This window comes from Geotrypetes seraphini, chromosome 3, assembly GCF_902459505.1.
Source record: "Geotrypetes seraphini chromosome 3, aGeoSer1.1, whole genome shotgun sequence".
NCBI classification, from domain to species: Eukaryota; Metazoa; Chordata; class Amphibia; order Gymnophiona; family Dermophiidae; genus Geotrypetes; species Geotrypetes seraphini.
Genome location: NC_047086.1, coordinates 371,118,268 through 371,139,693, shown reverse-complemented (window position 1 = coordinate 371,139,693; position 21,426 = coordinate 371,118,268). Strand labels below are relative to the sequence as shown.

General features: G+C 40.1%; 1 protein-coding gene across 3 annotated transcripts in view; it reads right to left on the bottom strand.

The window, feature by feature from the left end:
- The window catches only part of RBKS (ribokinase), a 164,108-nt gene that overhangs the window by 116,433 nt on the left and 26,249 nt on the right, over nucleotides 1-21,426 (bottom strand). For 2 of the 3 annotated variants that reach the window (XM_033939329.1, XM_033939327.1), the window contains exon 2: nucleotides 10,360-10,492. In XM_033939329.1, coding sequence (XP_033795220.1) covers nucleotides 10,360-10,492 — 133 coding nt within the window. The remainder of the gene's footprint in view (nucleotides 1-10,359; nucleotides 10,493-21,426) is intronic. The other variant, XM_033939328.1, reaches the window with a different exon arrangement.

The following is a 21,426-nucleotide window of genomic DNA, read 5'->3' as shown; positions in this document are numbered from 1 at the left end:
GCAACAAACCATTTTGTAAAGAAAGTATGTAAATGTAAGAGGAAAGGTAGGCTGTTTTGGATCTCAAAAGTAGTAGCTGAAAAGGTAAGGAACATAAGACTAGCCTTATGGATCAGACCAATGGTCCATCTAGCACAGTATACCGTCTTTACAGAGGCCAATCCAGGTCACAAGTACCTGGCAAAAACCCAAATAGTAGCAGCATTCCATGCCACCTAGCCAGGGCAAGCAGTGGCTTCACCTATGTCTGACTCAACAGCAGACTATAGACTTTTCCTCCAGGAACTTGTGCCAACCTTTTTTAAAACCAGCTACATTAACTGCTCTTACCACATTCTCTGGCAATGCATTCCACAACTTAATTATTCTCCGAGTGAAAAAATATTTCTTGCTATTGGTTTTAAAAGTATTACTCTGTAATTTCAGAGCTGCCATGTAACGAAACTCTTTCTCTAAATGTAATTTTATCAAATTGCTGCTTGGAAGAGCCTTTTGTAAAATACTTGGGGAAATATAAAACTCCAGCCTGGATACCCCATTTTCCACAGAGAGCACCTATATAAAATCAGACTAAGGGCTCCTTTTACAAAGGTGCGCTAGCGGTTTTACTGCATGCTTAGCGCGCGCGCTAAAATGCCACGCGTGCTAGCTGCTACCGCCTCCTTTTAAGCAGGCGGTAGTTTTTCGGCTAGCGCACTAATCTTGTGCGTGCGCTAAAAACGCTAGCGCACCTTCGTACAAAGAGCCCTAGGTTTTCAGCCGAATATCTGCCTTAATTTAGGAGCCTAAAAGTTCTGTTGTTAAATTTGGGACTGCCATTCATTTGCCTAGATTTGGATGCCTAGTGTTGACAAATCCAAGCTAAACTCCTAACTTTTTCTTTGCCCTAGAACCGTCACTGTTGCCATCCACTTTTTAGGAACCAGCCCTACTAAATTTTCATAGACACCAATTTAGGAGCCGCTGCCTACCTATCCGAGTTAGGAGACTACATTCTTTGAACGTCAGCCTCAGTATTTCTACACAGTGGGCTCCTGTTATCAAGGTGCGCTGCGGGGGTTAGCGCGTCAGACATTTCATCACGCGCTAACCCCCGCGGCAAGCCAAAATAACTAACGCCTCGTCAACGGAGGTGTTAGCGACTAGCGCGGCAGGCGGGCGGTATTCCACGCGTTAAACCCCTACCGCGCCTTGATAAAAGGACCCCAGTGTTTTCTAGTACAATTTGGTGTACTTGCTTGTATTTTCTGCTTATATGTAATAAACCTTATAGAATGGCAGTTAAAAGCAAATGACTCCACAGAAACTCGCTAAATTTTCTTTTTTTTGTTTTTTTTATAAAATTTTTATTCATTTTTACATATTACAAGTGTAACAGAAAAAGACATATGATCTTATAAATACACACTTGATTTTCCTTAATGTAACATTTAAAATACAACATATCATTCTATAATCATATTCTGTAATATCTTGAATATTATGTAATACATCAAATATGCAAAACAATTAATATTAAAATAGAAAACCTTCCCATCGCCTCCCCACCCACTGCAGAAATACCAACCTAATACAGCAAAAATATTGACAAATTCATATATATTATGAGATGAATAAAATAATACCCACCCACATCCCTTCCTTGGGAAAATGTTATCATTCATTACAAAAGTCTGCTAATGGCCCCCAGATCTTCTTGCTAAATTTTCTAATGAAGGCTCCAATCTATGCTGGTCCTGCGGACAATTTGAAGGTACACTGCCTCATATGATATATCAATACTCACATCTTAAATTGTATTGGGACAAAGTTCGAAACACCATATCCTCCATATTAAACATTCAGGAACCCTTACATCTTAAAATTATTATTCTTGGACAACAGGGCCTCGCTCACTCTTTGTTTGAAACCCAATGCTCGGCTGCTCAATATCTTACTGTTTCTGGCTATAAAAAATATTTTGCTCTGTTGGAAGGACCTATCTAAGGTGGAATTTATTTTATGGTGGAACACTGTATGCGTAACGTCTAAATTTGAAAGTGTTATTGTTGACAAACACCATTCTACTAGTTCATTCCATAGAGTATGGATCCCTGTCCAATCCTATTGTGTTTTCGATCATTGACATATAGGGCTCCATTTTTAGCGCACGCTTAAATGGAGGCGGTAGAGGCTAGCGCGTGCGGCATTTTAGCGCGCGCTAAAACCGCTAGCACACCTTTGTAAAAGGAGCCCATAGTACTTAAGAACAAAATTTCAAAGTTATATATTGTGTCACTTCTTTTCAATTTAATTTATGTCATTTTGTGTTGCTCATTGGGAACTTTCTACTATGCTTCGCATGTATATTTTCAGCTGAAATTATATGCACTGGCCTCACCTTCTATGTTTGACATGAGATACTGGTTGCATTGATTTAAGATTAATATTTTTCTATATATTAACTGAGATACGTACAATTAGATGGTTTCATGTATTAGTTAATTACTGTATATTTGTATATTTTGTTTATATCTTGTTTATTTATTCTGAAAATCTCAATAAAAAAGATTTAAAAAAAAAAGCAAATGACAAAAACAATGAAATGGACAACAGAGTCTCCTGAGATGTATCTTTGCTTAACACCAAATAAGTTCCATTAGTTGAATTTTCCTCTATTCCAAATCTATAAATAGTCTCCAGACAATGTGGCAAGGCTAGCTTTTGTTGAGGAATCTGTATAAATAGTTTTATGATATCTCCAGCAGGTCACATCAGCCGTGGAATTTCAGAAAGCATAAACAGGGCTTCCAGGAAAGGCCCCCTCCACCTCTCACTTTGGACCACATCCAGATCAACAGAGACGTGCAATTTGGAGAAAAAGGTTTCATAAAAAACTTGACTAGCAAGAGTTAAAAGAAAAGACTCTGCAAAGCCAGGGTATGTAATTAAAGTAATCTAGATTTCAACATTTATATAAAGCAAGTTGTTCATTTACAGACAAACTCTTTTTATGTAATTGGTTTGCAAATCATAAAGCAGATTTAACAGTAGTTCTTAAAAGTCCTCCATTGGGTAGTATAAACACATTGAGGATAATTCTATAACAGGTTGCCTAGATTGGGAGACGAAGTAGGCACCTATTTTGGAGTTACTTTATAAAAACACATACGCACCTATCTGTTTTTATAAAAGAGCCTCCCCAAACTGCAGAAATCACATTTAAATGCAGCTGAAGTATTACCATATGTAGGTATGTATGTTATGTGTATGTTTCACAACTGCTCATGCATTGCTCAAACTGCACCCATGATCACACCTACATGCGGATCATGCAGAAGTATGTTTCTTCTTGTCACTGCATATACTTTTACACCAGTGGTCTCAAACACGCGGCCTGGGGGCCACATGCGGCCCGCCAGGTACTATTTTGAGGCCCTCGGTATGTTTATCATAATCACAAAAGTAAAATAAAACAGTTTCTTGAACATATGTCTCTTTAGCTATAAATTACAATATTATTATTAAGGAAAGATTTATAAACTATAAATTGTCATTTCTTTAATAAGACATTAACTATTTTTCTGAGGCCCAAATGTGGCCCTTCAAACGGTTTGAGTTTGAGACCACTGTTTTACACTTACCTATACTGTGGGGCAATTTTATTCTACATGTATACAAAAAGGATTTATGCACAAAACTCCTTTCAAAAATTACCTCACCATGAGTAATATTCCTAACTAGTTCTTCCCACACAGTTGTAAACTCATTATACTACTCTCATATCTTAAAGATTCAATATGTATATTAGGAATTATTTTTAACACTAAACTTTTGTTCAAACTCCCAAATGAGGCATTTCTTTGAGCTTCTTTTCTGCCTACATTCCCCTAAAGTGGTGTGACAGGGTCTATACCTCATCACTTTGGAAGGTCTAGGAGTTAAAGAAAAAGATGGAAACAGGGAAAAGAAACCCAGAAATAACTTCAGCCTGAACCAGCAAGTGATATCACAAAAGCTCTGCAGTTCACCAGGAATCAATCCCTGGCAGTAAGGCCTGGATTCTCGAACCGCCGTCAATTTTTTAGGTGCCAGTAGGCGCCCATATCTCCATTAAAAACACCATCCAAACAGCATTTTTAACCTAGATTTGAAGCACATACTGGCACCTAGAAAACTGATGCCAGAATTGACCCTATGTAGGCGCTTTAGACCTCCAAACACCTAAGTAGGCATGGCCAATGCCAGATGTAGCGTTAGGCAGTCTAAAGCATGATTTATGCAAAGATAGGCGCTGGAAATGTAGGCCTGGAAAAACCTGGCCTACATTTCCGGCACCTATCTTTTGCATTGGCTTGATTCAGAAACTGGCGCCGATGCATGATTGACGCACAATTGACAGCCGCTTTTAAGGTGGCCACCAATATTGGCGCCGTTTTGAGAATCCGGGCCTAAGTGTAGTGATGTGAATTCACCTGAGTAAAAGACTGGCATCAAGTTTCTCCAATCAGAAAAGGAGACCCATGTTTCTGCCCAATCCAACAGCAGGGTGGAATTTGAAGGAGGAGTCTACTGGACTACAAGAATCTGAAAGCTGAGACAGAGCAGAGACTTCTTGTGGATCAGTGGAACAATGTTGAACCAGAAGCTGGAGTCTGCATGCCATGGCAAGAAAGGAGTACTGAACTTTATTGTTTTTCCCTGTAATTTTTACTTGTTGAATGACTCGATCTCTGTCAGTGGGTGGATGTACCTAGGAGGAATAAGCAACAATGGTGGTAGCAGGAGAGCAGCTCTTGTGAAGCCTGACCCAATATAAATGTCGAGAATTATTGCAGTCATTTGGAAGTGAATGGATTAAAAGGGGACTGCTTTCCAATTTAAGAAGATTTTGGAATAAATGTTTTGGTTCCTGACAATCTTTGAGTTGACACACAACGAGGGAGTCATGAGAGCAAGATGTCAAGAGATCAGTCAAGGGTGTATAGTTCAAAAATTCACTTTATTGATGAATATGCCACAATGGCTCAAAGACTCTTTGATGAATATGCCACAATGGCTCAAAGAGTCTTTGAGCCATTGTGGCATATTCATCAATAAAGTGAATTTTTGAACTATACACCCTTGGCTGGTCTCTTGACATCTTACCCTCACAACTCCCTCGTAGTGTACTCTCTTCTCATCGTTGAGGCCTGTCCTTGAATTCCGATTCAATCTTATGAGTTGGACACAAAACAAAAAAAAACAACACAATAGACTCCTGACCTCCAAGTCTTCTGGAGAGGTCCTGGGCAGCCAGCCCCAGGAGGGGCATAACTATTTTTGTTTTAATTGGGAAGAAAGATAATCTGTATCTGCAGGAGCCAAGGCCAACTAGAGAAGTCTTCATGGTCATCTGGCTCATGCTTTTGGATGAGCAGCATAAAACCAGAAGTCTTCATGGTTATTCGGCCCATGCCCACAGGTAGGTGTGGAATAGGGTTACCAGACGTCCGGATTTACCCAGACATGTCCGGACGGCTTTTCAAAACCTGGCACTTTGTCCGGGTTTTGAAAAGCTGGTAAGAGCGGGGCTGAATCTGGTGTGCATCTGCGCATGTGCGGATGTGATAAGGTGACAACAACACACATAAGCACATGCGTGCAACATCATCACGTCGCATCTACGCATGTGCAGATGCATTCCAGACCCAGCCGGAAGAGACAAGGTTGCGCGGGGTTGGGAGACAGAATGGGGTGGGGCCAGGATGGAATGGGGCAGACCTAAGGATGGAATGGGGCTGGGCCATATGTCCTCCTTTACCAGAGTTCTTCATATTCCTTGCTAGGTACATATCAAAAAAGGCACTGAGTAGACTCTCATTGTGTCCTTATCACATGTCATAGAAACATGATGCCACGTGCCTATCCCATGCCTTCTTGAATTCAGACACAGTCTCTGTCTCTATCACTTCTTCCAGGAGACTGTTCCACGCATCTACCACCCTTTCTGTAAAAAAGTATTTCCTTAGATTACTCTGGAGCCTATCACCTCTTAACTTCATCCTATGCCCTCTCATTCCAATGCTTCCTTTCAACTGAAAGAGACTTAACTCATGCACATTTATACCATGTAGGTATCTAAACATCTCTCAAGAATCAAAATCGCAATAACAAAATTTAAATACAATAAGCAAAAAAATTGTTATTAGCCTAGTGGTGGAGATACCCCATGAAAGTACATTTATAATAGGTGGAGAAAAAGCCTCCACTTATCAACAATATACGGACGACAACCCAATGAGTTCTTATGCCAGTCCTGCTCTGTATCATAGGCAAAAAAACTCCACACGTTTCAAAATGTAACTTTTCAAAATGGGACCAAAGCCACCACTGTGCACAGGGATCCAGAAAAAGAACAAAACAGTTCACTTATCTTCTGACGATGGCAACAACAGCAGTGAGTAGATCTTCCTGCTATAGCACTTCTCACGCTGAAAAAAGACAAGGCTTTTTCTCCACCTAATATAAATGTACTTTCATGGGGTATTTCCACCATTAGGCTAATAACAATTTTTTTGCTGATTGTATCTAAACGTCTCTATCATATCTCCCCTCTCCTGCATTTCCTCTAAAGTATATATATTGCGATATTTAAGTCTGTCTCCATACGCCTTATTTCGAAGACCATGCACCATTTTAGTAGCTGTCCATCCTTTCGAAGTTGTGGTCTCCTGAACTGTACACAATATTCTAATTGAGGTTTCACCAGAGTCTTATACAGAGGCATCAATACCTCCTTTTTCCTACTAGCCATACCTTTTTCTATACACCCTAGCATCCTTCTAGCTTTCGCCATCAGCTTTTCAACCTATTTGGCCACCTTAAGATCATCACATACAATCACACCCGTCCCGCTCTTCTGTCGTGCACATAAGTTCTTCATCACCTAAACTGTATCGTTCTTTCAGGTTTTTGTAGCCTAAATACATGCCCTTGCATTTCTTAGCATTAAATTTTAACTGCCAAATTTCAGACCTTTCTTCACGCTTTGCTAGGTCTGTCTTCATGTTACTCACACCATACAGGATGTCTACTCTATTGTAGATTTTGGTATCATCCACAAAGAGGCAAATCTTACCTGACAGCCCTTCAGCAATACTGCTTATAAAAATGTTAAAAAGAACAGGACCAAAAACAGAACCTTCAGGCACACCGCTGGTAACATCCATTTCCTCAGAGTAATCTCCATTGACCAATACCCTCTGTTGTCTTCCACTTAACCAGTTCCTGACCTAGCCCATTACTTTGGGGTCAATCCTAAGAGCACTCAGTTTATTTATTAGACGTCTGTGTGGTACACTGTCAAAGGCTTTGCTAAATCTAAATACATTACATCTAGTGCATGCCCTCTACCCAATTCTCTGGTCACCAAGTCAAAGAAATTGATCAGATTTGTCTGACAAGACCGACCTCTAGTGAATCAATGTATTTATAAATAGATAAGAACAGAGGAGCAAAATAAAAGATTTGGGGACTATCAACAATATCTGCATATTCACTTCCATCCTCTATACATTCCCAATGGCTCATGCTTACTGGAATACTGTCTAAGGTACATATGCGCCCTGACTTTATGACCTCAATCCACACTGTTCACCACTGGTCTACTCTGGCCTTAATGAAGGGTAGAGCGATATCTCTTTTTTATAGTATTCTAAGAGATCACTCTTTCACCTTTTCACCTCAATCAATGAACCAATGGGACTCGATTCTGCAGACTACGCTTTCTGATATAGATTGGGAACTTTTCTGGTCCTCCACAAACCGTCCTCTCCTATCTTCCAGAGTCTCGCAATCAATGTTCTTCGTTATGTGGAATGCAGTATGGACCCCATATCGCATGTGGAAAGCGAAGCTAAAACAAGACTCCACCTGCTGGAACTGTTTGAAAGAGTCTGGAACTCTCGATCACATGCTTTTTCATTGCACTATAGTTCACTCCTTCTGGATTCGTATTTGGGACACTATAAAATCTATTACTAAGTGTTCAGAAGAGATTTCCATGGACATTGTAATTCTTCGTTCTCAACACCCTTGTTTCGCACAAACAAACTGCCCACCTAAACTCATTGATGCCATGTTTGTAACAGCTCTTATGCATATTCTGAAAAATTGGAAATCATCCTCGCTACTTGACTACACCTTTTGGTGGAACTCTCTGAGCATGTATCACAAATTTGAATCTTATGCATATGAGAAAAACATGATTTCTCGACTCTCCACAAACATGGTGCGAAATAAATCACCTTGGTCATTCTTAGATTCATTTGTTCATTCTAACCAGTAGACACTTCTGCCTCTCTATCTCTATCTATCTATCTCTCTCTTTTTCTTTTTCTCCCTCTTTCTTTCCCTCTCTCTTATTTCACTCTCCCTGCTTTTCTGCCTTTCATATATCTTCTATTAGCAGTTACACATACCCTAGATTCTTTTTATTAATCTGGTTGTATGTAAATGATTGTAGATATGGACTTATTCTACACCACTGTGTCTTATTCAGATTTTGTGTTTTTGAACTGCCTTCTGTAAATTTCTTATAATATTCAATAAAAACTAATGAACTAAAAAAAAAAAACAAAAAAAAAAACAACAAATCTGTTTTATTTGTGATATCAACTGGAGTGTGTTTTGCTCATCCCTGATTTGCAGTGGACTCAGATGAGGTAGTGATGTGTCGATCAGTCTTTAAGACTACTCTTCTGGTGCCACTATTGGTATCTTCTCCGACCCACAGAAGCATAGACTATGACAGCAGAGAAAGACCATTTGGCCTATCTAGTCTGCCCATCCAAAACAAATGATCTGTAATCCTTCCCTCTCTTTCACAGACCTTTTGTGCTTGCCTTATGCTTTTCTGAATTCAGATAGAGTTCTTGTCTTACCACATCTACTGGTAGGCTGTTCCACACATTTACCATAAAGAAATATTTCCTTCAATTACTCCTGAGTCTATCTTCTTTCACTCTTGGTGATAGGGGGGGGGGGGGGGGGGGTCAGCGCCCAAGAAATAGATCTGGATGTCATTGTAGACAATAAGCTCAAACCTTCCTCCCAATGTGTGGTGTCAGCCAAAAAAGCAAGCAAGATTCTAGGAATTATTAGAAAAGTGATGGTAAACAAGACTAAGAATGTTATAATTCCTCTGTATCGACCCATGGTGTGACCTCACCTTGAGTATTCCATACACTCAAAAAAGATACAGTGGAACTAGAAAAGATACAAAGAAGAGTGACCAAGATGATAAAGGGAATGGAACTCCTCGTATGAAGAAAGACTAAAGAAGTTAGGGCTCTTTAGCTTTGAAAAGAGACAACTGAGGGGGAGATATGATTGAATTCTACAAAATCCTAAGTAATGTAAAATGGGTATAAGTGGATTGATTTTTTACTCCATCAAAAATTACAAAGACTAGGGGACACTCGATGAAGTTACAGGAAGATACTTTTAAAACCAATAGGAGGAAATATTTTTCCACTCAGAGAATAGTTAAGCTCTGAAATGCATTGTCAGAGGATGTGGTAAAAGCAGTTAACATTGCTGGTTTAAAAAAAGTTTTGGACAAGTTCCCGGAGAAGAAGTCAAGTTTCTTCAAGTTTATTGGGATTTGTTATCTACGCAATATCATATACTTCAATGCGTATAACAATTGTTTTTTAAAAATAAAAATAAAAAAATTGGGGAGGACAAAACAAGATATTATAAACAAATTATTCACGTTCTATTACAAACTGGTACAAAAGGCAAAGGGGATGAACTACAATCTTTAAGGAAAGAAAAAGAATCATTTAGGGAAAAACACATATAGTGGGAGCACATAACCAGACTATAAAGTAAAATAAAGTCCATAGTCTGCTATTGTGACAGACACGGGGGAAGCCACTGCTTGACCTGGATTGGTAGCATGGAATGTTGCTACTATTTGGGTTTTTGTCAGGTACTTGTGACCTGGATTGGCTACCTTGAAGATGGGATACTGGACTAGTTGGACCATTGGTCTGACCCAGTAAGGCTATTCTTATGTTCTTATGGTAAAAAATAGTCATTCTTATAATGACTTCAATTACTAATTTTAACAATGATATTTGATAAAGTGTTACATTTTTCCTGCTTCTATTGAAATCAAGTTTTTATTTCCACAAAGGACCTGCTGTTCACAGCAAAGAAATGCTGACTCCTTATCTTATCCCCAGGAACTGGAAAGAATTATGGCAAGAGATTAAACAGTCATGCATTTTCCAAAAATCCTTTGTACTCGCCAACCATTCAGACTCAAGATCATCAAAAAAATTCAAGCAGGGGAGGAGGATTGACGTACAGCAGCCTAAGATTAAAACTTACCTTACAAATCATTGATACCTTAGCTCCAAGTCGAGCTGCCTGGATACACTGGTTGGCTCCTTTACCCCCAAATCCAATAAAAAACTTGTGTCCATGTATCGTTTCTCCAATATTTGGCAGACGAGTGCTAACACTATTAACAAAAAGTGAATACATTAAATAATTGAGAAAGAGAAGAACATTTGTCCTAAACAGGTCAATATTAAAATGAGCTGCTTGATATTTTGATATTCTGCACCAGAATTTAGCCTCTGATTATAATAATGTCTCAAAGAACACCAGGTCAATTAATTCATTCCTTATGAGGGCAACTGGTTATTGCACAATTTAACTGCTATAAAAATGATGTTTGTGTTGACATGTCAGTTTAGTATAAACAGGATTTGCTATGAGATAGGAGCCCTGTATCACTGAAGAAACTCAGTGATAGCAGAAACCAGGATATCTTCAAACATAATGTGGGGCAGACTATTTCTGTCTTCTTCATTTTACTCTACCTGTAATTCAGGCTAGCCTTTCTGCTTGTTCTGTTCCATGGCAAAGGCTACAAATTCTGCAGCAAATGTACACTCAACAAGCCTTACCTCCGATGTCAGCCCTGACGTCAGAGAGAAGGTTTCCAGGTCAGCTACGTGCAGCGTGTGAACCATTGCCTGCTGCACATCCCCCCAACAAGCCGCTGAAGACAAAATGAGGGAAGAAGTAACTGGGAGCCCCCCTCCCCCACTGACCTGACAGGCTTTCCTCCGACATCAGCTCTGACATTGGACGGAAGCCCTGTGGGTCGGCTTCGGGAGGGAGGGAGGAGCAGGGAACCCTGGCAGCGGGTGGGGCGGGAAGCAAGGAGGGATCCCTGGCAGTGGTTGTGGCTTCGATGGGCGAAAAGGGAATATCCTCTATGGCACCCAGGCAGCGTACCCCCAACAAGCAGCCCATGTACCCCTAAGTGTACGCGTACCATGTGTTGAGAAACATTGTTTTAATCCAAAATGGAGTATAGCTCTAACCTGGATAACTCATGCTAACTAGTCTAACTCAAATTTCACTGTACTTACCCAGATAGTGCTACTAAATATCTGGGCAGACCATTGAGATACTAGTTGGTTAGGGGGCAATTCTACAAAATAGAATTTGTCCCCAAAACTTTTTATAAAACTCTGTTATGTTAACTGCTTTTAATACTTTTTCTGGCAATGAATTTCAGAGAGTAATTCCATGTTACTTAAAGAAATATTTTCTTTATTCTAAATCTACTACTTAGTAACTTCATTGTGTCCCTCTTAGTCCTTGTACTTATGGAAAGAGTAAACAAACGATTCATATCTACCTATCCCATTCCACTCATGATTTTATAGACCTTAGCAGCTCCGCTATTATCTCTTCTTCAACCTGAAGAGCCCTAGACCCTTTAGCTTTTTATCTCTTTATCATTTGGGTTATTATTCTCTGTACCTTTCTAATTCTGCTGTACCTTTTTTGAAATGCAATGACTAGAATTTCACATAGTATTCGGGTCTAGGATGATTCATCACAGCTGTTTAAGGGCTGCCAGTTCAGTGTGGCTCTTTCATTGTGGGACTATTCAATGTAGCCCTTTCATTGCAGGATGAGTTCAACGCGACTTTTCCACAATCAGGTATTCCAGGTTCTGAAACTCCAGCAAATGAGACTTTTTCTCCGACAACTGGATATACAGCCAGTAGGGCTGCTTGCCTATCCTGAGCTCCCCTCCGATCGTAGACTCCCACTTGCCGTATCTGCACCAGGCTGCAAAGCACTCTAGCTCAGTGGTCTCAAACTCAAACCCTTTGCAGGGCCACATTTTGGATTTGTAGGTATTTGGAGGGCCGCAGAAAAAAAAAAAAGTTAATGTCTTATTAAAGAAATGACAACTTTGCACGAGGTAAGTACCTACAAATCCAAAATGTGGATTATCTGAAATTATCAGAAGCAATTAAAGAAAGATTTATAAACTGTAGTTTATAAATCTTTCCTTAATTGCTTCTGATAATTTCAGCTGTACACAGCTGAAAGCAGTGCAACATGCAGAAAGTGAAAAACTATCAAAGTATCAACTGCAAGAGACAAGATTGTGGACCAACTATTTTGAGGCCCTTAGTATTATAAAGAACGATTCTTTATGGAAAACTTGTGCCTTCGGTGTCCGGTGGTCTCATCCACAACCGCCTTCAGCTCTCACCTTCTCCAGCACCGGACACACACACAAGCTGCACTACCTCCAATGGTTACCTTACGTTCTGGAACAGTGACTGCCTCTCTGCTGTAACCTCATGCAAGCGCTCTTTTCCCCCATGAGTTCCAGCCAGGTCTGGAGGACCTTGAAGCATGCGCGGATATATGTGAAGTCATCCATGCGTGCTCAGAGGCCCTCCAGATGCGGCAGGAGCTCGTCGGGGCTTTCCGAAACCCATACAAATGCCGGGTTTTAGAAAGTCCATCCAGGAAGTCCTCTATAAAGAGGACATGCCCGGTTTACCAGGATGTCTGGCAACCCTGTGGTAACTCCTAATGTAAAACCTTGCATCATGTAGCTGTAGTTTGGGTTGCTTTTCCCTATTTGCATCACTTTGGATTTGTTCACATTAAATTACATTTGTCATTTGGATACTCATTCTCTCAGTCTCTTAAGGTCCTTTTGCAATTTCTCAATTATCTTTTGATTCAAACCATGTGTTCCATTAAGGACTAGATCTAGAATTGCTCCCCCTCTTGTTGGATCCTGAACAAGATGCTCCATAAAGCAGTCATTTACTTCCCTAGCAAGCTGTGATAGTATATCTTGGCAAAACAGCCTGAAACCCTCAGAAAACACACCAGAGGGCAGTGTAAGGTCAAAAAGGAAAACTTTATTATTATGTATAAGGGAAATAAACCTGTTTCTTCGCAGGTTCAATATTCTTCATGGAAGTCTCTCAAACACAATCTCACTTTCATTAATCTGCCTCTGGCATGGCTACTCTTTTACACAGGGCCCCTAGGCACCCAAGTACACTGGGCCCCCCTGGCCCTGCCCCGCCCATGCCCTGCCCCTACCCCGCCCATGTTCCGCCCCCATTTATCTGTTTTCTTATTTACTTCTTTATTTCCACTTGTATTTCTTTTTTTTTTTTAATTCAAAACAAACAAAGATTACCAGTGCACAGTTTTTCTTCTATGCAACCCCCAAACATCTCTGAACAAATCCCCCTTCCTTCCCTTCCCTTCCCACCTACTTACCCAGGGCTTTAACTCTTAACCCTTTCCATGCATATATAAAAGTGTTCAAATATTTGTAAAGCAGTAATACTATCTGAAATGTAAGTCTATATTAATAACCAAGTTTATAACGCCTCTCAACTGCCTCTGTATCGACCAACTGTAACCCATATGTATGCATAAACAACCAAATCTAACTCCTCTAGTATGTTCCACTCCATGTATGTTAACCTGTAATGAAACAACAAAGCAAGAAATCCACCAAAGAATCCAACTTGGAACAAAAGAAGATTGGCAGACAATAAGGAGGTTCAAATCAAGTGCTCCCAAGGCCATATGCGCGATGCATTTAGCCAAACTAAGCTAGTCAGTGCTAACAGAAAACTATGTCTTTCATACACACAGAACACAGATACACCCTCACCCAGTATGGAATAAGTAATCACAAACTAAAAATAGAAATATGTAGATAAAGGTTAAACTGAATCACCAAGAAGCCAAACTGCATACAGTGAAACACCACAGAAACAATGTCACATAGCCCCCTAATACTCTGCAAAATATACATATAGCAGATGTACATTTGAAGAAACTGACAAACAATCACCAGTTTACAAATTAACAAATAGAAATAAAACAAAAATTGAAAATAAGAATATACCATTTTATTGGACTAATCCCTTTTTCAATTAGCTTTCAGAGGCCATAGCCTCCTTCTTCAGGTCAATATAGTATACTGCTGTTACATTATACTCTCCTGACCTGAGAAAGGGGGTTTTGGTCTCTAAAAGTTAGTAAAAAATATATAAAAATTAGTCCAATAAAAAGATTACCTTATATTCTAAAGCAACAAAAAAAAAATCTTTTTTCTACCTTTTGTCATTTCTGCTTTAATCATCTTCATGGAAATAGTATCTGGCTGTGGTTCCCGGTGCCTTCAGCATCTCTCTTTTTGTCCTTGGTTGGGGACAGCAGCAGCAGCGCCGCTGCCCTGTCCTTTACATGTCCCAAGGGAGGCCATCCTTCCCTTTCTCGCTCTCTCTCACTCCCTCCCCCGGGCTACCTGTTGGTGGCTTCCTCTGATCGGCGTGCCTGCCGGAAACGTGAAGTTACACCAGAGGGTGGGCAGGGCGATTGCATGTACTGGCTCGAGCCTGCCACTGAAGTTTGTCTCGCCTTCTGAGCCACGAGCAAGGTTGGGTCTTGGTGGCCTAACATTGGCAAACGGCTGCGGAGAGGCGAGGAGTGTGAGGTAGTTAACCAAAAAAAACAAAGAGAGAAGCCGCGGGACCTTTCCTCTTGCCTGCATCGCTCTTCCTCTTTCACCGGTCTCAATCCTGCCCCTCAAAAACAAGCAGTCACTTCAGAGGGGGGCGGGATCAAGATTGGCAGACACTATAGCGATGCAGGCAAGAGGAAAAGTCCCGCGGCTTCTGTCTTCGTTTTAGCTGTACCGTAGCTGAAGGCAGGGCTGATGACAGCTAAATGAGCTGCCTGGATCACGGGGCCCCCTTGAGCTGTGAGGCCTAGAGCAGCTGATCTGTTTGCCACCTCCTAACGCCAGCCCTGGGCCCCCCCTGACTATTTTAGGCCCTAGGCACGTGGCTCTTGGGCCTATCCTTTAATCTGGCCCTGCTTTTACATATGTACAATGTCTTCGTTACTCACAATCATAGTTAAGCAAAAAAGGGATTCTGAGTCTACCTTGGCAGTCTTTCTTACACTCACTCAACCCTGGAATTCCTTCAAACATAATCATCAGACTTATCCCTCAACATACAAGGTCTGAGCTAGAGTCACCCTTCTCCCCTGGAACTCTGCCAGTTATTGAAGCGTAAGCCAGATCACCAGCATACAAGATCTAAACTAGGGCTACCCTTCTTCCCTGGAACTTCGCCAGGTACTATAACCCAAGTCAGATTACCATGTGAGGATCTTTGCCCTCAGGACTTCTGCATGAGACCTCTATCCTGGAGGCTTCTCTCATTCTACACCAACTCAGGGCATTTAACTCCATCCTGGCCTAAGCCCTGCCCCTCTGACAGCCTCAGCCTCTGAGATGGCCGTTTAGTGCCCCTGCTGTAAGGAGGCTTAACTACACCACCAGTGAGAGTGGTCTTCAACACTTCTTTTGCTATACCACTCCCTCCCTCACATACATCTTGACATTACATTTATTCAGCCAATATATCTGCTGCATAGTATAAATGAATAATCCCCAGAGGTTTTACAAAACTTTGTAATTAAAACATTTCCAAAAGAATGATGAAAAAGACCTTAGTTCCCAATATATCTTAGCCAGTTAGAGAAATCATTGGTCAAAAAAACTCCATCCAGTTGCTTGCAAAGTTCATTGTACAAATTTATAGGGAGGAGCATTTTCGATAGTACACCCAAGTCCGAAAACATCTGTTTTAAAAACCACTAAACATTCATCTCCCCTTCCCCCCGAAAATTGCCTATTTAGACATCTTATCATCAGGGCGTACAACCTTAGAACACCTATCTTTTTTGGCCATTTTTGACCATAAAAATGTTCAAGTTCAAAATATCCAAATCCAGACCATTTGGATGTGAGAAGGGCCAGCATTGCAATGGAATGGCCACACAGACATGCCAACAGAGCAGTGGGGCACCTTAGAGGGCACTGCTGTGAACTTCACATAAAAAGTGCCAGAAGAACATCACACCATAACCCTCTTATAATTTATGGGGAGCCCTATGAACTCCCTAGTTAGACAATCATAGTTATCATAACCTGCAAAGAATTCATGACCCAACTGTCTGGTTTTTATTTTTAGTTCTAATTTCCTCATGACAGTCACCAATTTTCTATGAGAAATCTACATCTTAATCATTTCCATAGAAAAATGGCAGATAAGGAAGAGAAGAGTCAGCATAATTTCTTATCGCTGACAATATATATTTCACAAAATAGTGATGCTAGAACTCAGAATGACTGTATAGTTAATGACAGCACATAAAATCATGTGACAGAGTAGAATGTCAGGAAACTGGCCACAAAACACTTAGTAAGGCCTACGTCAAATGAAGTTATTAATAGAGTAAAGACAATTGAGAAAAGTGACAGTTACATTTCATTTTGAGAAGTCATATGCCATGTATCCAACTGTGTAAAGGAAGCCTATTTAATTAAAACAGAAAAAAGATAAGGACAGAGGTATTAAAAACATTTTCCCACTGGGCCACATGAATTAAGAAGAGTTTTCTCACAAAGGACCTGACACTACCAGATCCGCTCACATACTCAAACTATCTTTCCCCTCGTAATAGGCGTCATGTATGCAGGTAAATTAGGGAAATCCCTTTTCTTCAAATTCACTGAGCTTTGAAATAACCTCTCTGCCCCGCTGCGGAACCTAGGCTCATTCCAATTATTCTTAAAGCATCTGAAAACCTGGCTTTTCTCCAAAACGTAAAGCTATCTATTTAAAATGTAAAGCTAGCTATCCTCTTCAAAACCTCTAATTTCTTATTATGTCCTTCCCTCATTTATTGAATTACCTGTAAACCGTGCCGAGCACTATCTTTATGAAGATGATGCGGTATACAAACTTAAGGTTTAGTTTAGTTTAGGGAAAATGCTTAGACGGACATTTTCAATAGAACGTCTAAGTCCAAATCAGGACATCTAGACATCTAAGTCCAAAAGTGGAGCTCATAACCAAAATAAATGCCCACGAATAAGAGGATGTTTGGAAAATGAAGTGGCTGAACGTCTGAAAGATCACATCTAAAACCTGTTCCACTGGATATCCAACATTTTTTATTATAAGACACCTGCGACATCTAAGGTAGACATCCTGCAAGATGTCTAAGGTTATACGACCTGCAAGACATCTAAATTAGAAAAATATCTCCGATGACATCGGAATGTTACCGCAGTCATAAGAGGACATTCCCAACATCCTGCACGTCTATATGTATATAGCCCTGCATGTGGAATGACAATTCTTTATGGGTATAGCAAAGAGTTTGGTGATGGAGAGAGGAGTTAGTGAAAAAAGAGTGCCTGCCCCAATAACGGAGCCCTGCAGCCAAGCCCCCATTGCCAATACTCATCAAAATCAGGCCCCAACACCCCAGGTGGGTTTTTAAAATATATATATTTTAACTGGTTACAATACTATATGGAAGCATGGGAGAGAAAAAGGGGACCCTGGATGGAAAAGGGGGAGTTGGGAGAAGCTGGATGGAAGGATGGGGGGAGAGAGGGGGGTCATACTAAATGGAAGGATGGAAGAGAAAAAGGGGACCTTGGATGGAAAAGGAGGAGAGGGGATACGCTGGATGGAAGGATGGGTAAGGGGGCATGCTAAATGGAAGGATAATGAAAGAAAAGGGGGACATGCTGGATGGAAAAGGCATAGAGAGATGCTGGATGGGAGAGACAGAGGGAGACACTGGATGGAAGTGGGGAAAGACCTGATAGAGAGAGGGAGGGGGGCTATACACTGGATGGAAGTGGGAAGAGAGAGAGGAAGACATACTGAATAAAAGGGAGTATAGGACAGAGTTAGTGAGAGACTGGGGAATAAGAGAAAGGGGAATGAGAGGTATGGTGTGAGATAGCTGTAGCTGGTGTGAGATAGCTGTAGCTGTAGCTTTTATGTGAAGCTGGGGAGTTCAATGCATTAGGTTTTGGAAGAGTTGCTTGCTTGATGTACATTTTATATTTTGTATGTCGATTGTACACTGCTTTGGTTTAAAGCAGTATATACGGTTTTAAATAATTAAATACATTAATAAAAAGAGGGAGATTGAAGAATATAAAGTAAGAATGAATGAACAGAGGGAGAAAAATAAATTGAAGAACATTGAGAGGGAAAGAGCCAATGTTGGTGATGGATGTACTGTAGTAGTGGAGGAGATGAAGAAGCCAGGAGGCGAACAAAAAATGACTAACGGACACAAAATGTTGGCATGAGAGTTAAGACAGAGGAAAGCAGAGACTAGGACCAACATGATTTGAAAAATTAGATGGCTAGACAACAAAGGTAGAAAAAATAATTGTATTTTTAATTTTGAATAAAGTACAAAATTCACCAACTGAAAGTCATATATAGTATCACGGGGGAGAGGGTGGGGGCAGTACAAGAAAGGATAGGGGGGCACCATGGAGGGCAAGTTACACAGGGCACACATAGCTTGCAGTTACCTAGGATAGAGGTGGGTCATGTATCCTCCTTTTTATCTTCACAAATATGGGTAACCCTAATCTGAAGGCCCACACTAATCCCTTGCTCACATTTTCACATAGACGTTTTCAGCAAAATGAGTACAACTGGTCTTGGACGTCATATTGAAAATGCCTCTTCACGTGTGTATGTGTTGTGTATTTGTGTCTCTGTGATTAGGAGAGTAAGGAGGCAGGCAGTTTTGAAATAAGTAATTCTGTATCTGCTGTGCTTCATCATATCAAAACTTCTATGCTGCACATGATGGAGCTGCTTCTCACATAGAAAAAATATTGGACCACTTTCTGAAGAGCTTATTTCTCTAGTCAGTGCGTCTTTTCAACAGATTTTCTCCATACCATATTTGGTCCTATTCCATTATATTTTTTTGAAGAGTTATTTTGCTCCCAAACAAAAAATATTCTCAATCCCTCATGTATAATTTCATTCCAACATCCATTTGGTTGGAAGGAATATTTATCACATACAACTTATTTGTTGACCTTTATTTCCATATATCCAAGTAGACTTGCTCAACAACCATAATTTTTTACTGTTCTAATATAAATATTATTCTCTTGTCATTTAATTCAGCCCTGGCAATGTTTACTGAATTTTGATTACCATCAGTCTTACAAGAATTTCAAATTATTGTTATGAAAATGCTTTAATAAGTAATTTATATAATCAAGGCGAGATCATAAAATGCCACTTGGCTTATTTCTATGCCAGAAACAGTATTCATAATCATCCAAAAAAGGCTAAAAACAACTCATGTTATTCAAAACATGAAGAAAAACATGCTGAACAAATAGTATATTTCTGAATCAACCCTGATGTTTCAGAAATATAAAGCAGAGCATGGGTCAGTTTGAGGCCTTTATTCTAAATCTGGAAGCAAATTGAGAAATTGTGGGTCATCAGTAACCAGCTGGAATGCCCACGCATTACTCTGACACATTCACAGGAACAGACTCTTCAGTTTATAGGCACAGCTTTCACTCCGCAATTCAGAATTTGTAAAACAAAAACTCAGCATGGAAATGTCCTTGGGGGAAAGAACTTGGGCCTTGATTACAGTATTTCAGTATCACCAACTAAAAGGTCAAGTACAATGTCTTTGAAAGGCTAGTTGGCAGCTCTGGACTCAGTACTCATCTCCCAGCCCACGTAGGGATTTTTTTATTTTTTTGCTCAATTGTTATTTTTACCTCCGAAGAGCACTGTAGTGTGTGTTCAGATGCTCCTTTAAAAGGCGTGCTCTTGAATTCAAGTTACAATATATTTTTAGCACAGATGCTTAAAGCAAGACAGCAACAGATTTGTAAGAATCCACTCCAATGAAAGCAAAATTATACACACTGTAATACAATTTTAAAATGTTTGATATGTAACTCACCCTGTGTAATTCAGCCATTAAAAAAATGGCAAAATTTATTCTTAAGCTCTTAAATCTCAAGTTTTGGCCATGGAAGGGAGAGTTGGGGGAGAAAGGGATTGGGACTTGTATGCTACTTTTTTGGAATTATACAACCATACTCAAAGTGGTTTACAAAAAGGTACTTCAGTCACCTGTTCCCATCTGCCTTGACCTCTTTGAAAAAAAACACTGAATAAACTATAAATGGTAATTAACATTTCCTCTGCGTACAGTGTGCTTTGTGTTTTTTTAATTTTGTGTTTAAAATTATGTACTGTATTAATAAGATTATTTTGTGTGTATATGAAAAATGGATGGAAGAAATTGTGTTACAATTAGTACTATTATTGTGGGGGTGGGGTCTGGGGCGGAGCTTGGGCAGGAGTACTCGTTTGGCATTTATTAGGCTTAGGGGGTACTTGGCTTGAAGAAGTTGAGAAACACTGGCCTAGATGACTGGAAAATGCACTTGCCAAACATTCTAATGTTCTGGTTTCTCTGCCTGGAGGAGTAGATCGTGAATTCCATGAACTCTTAAAGGCAAATTCCACAACTAATGAATCGTGTTGAAGTTGAGTTCTTTCAAATCCTGGATAAGTCTGAATTCTGTAGATGCTGGATGCCGATGCAATACCGAAAAATTTTTTGAATTGAAGTTTCCATACTTTGAGTGACCTCTTTTGCATTCAGAAACAGAGGGTACAGTTAATGCCCTGATGTTAGGAGTCACTGCCCAAGAAAAGGATCTAGGTGTCATTGTTGAGGATACGTTGAAACCCTTATATCAAAGTGCGGCAGCTGCTAAGAAAGCAAATAGAATGAAAGGAATTATCAGGAAAGGAATGGAAAACAAAGATGAAAATGTTATAATTCCTTGTATTGCTATATGGTACGGCCGCATCTCAAAAACAGTGTGCAGTTCTGGTCACCATATCTCAAAAAAGATATAGCGGAATTAGAAAAATAACAAAGAAGGGCGACAAATGATAAAAGGGATGGGACGACTTCCCTATGAGGAAAGGCTAAAGCGGCTAGGGCTCTTTAGTTTGAAGAAGAGACGGCTCAGGGGTGATATGATAGAGGTCTATAAAATAATGAGTAGAGTGGAAAGGGTAGATGTGAATTGCTTGTTCACTCTTTCCAAAAATTATAGTACGAGGGGACATGCGATGACGCTACTAAGTAGTAGATTTAAACAAACCAGAGAAAATATTTCTTCACACAATGTGTAAT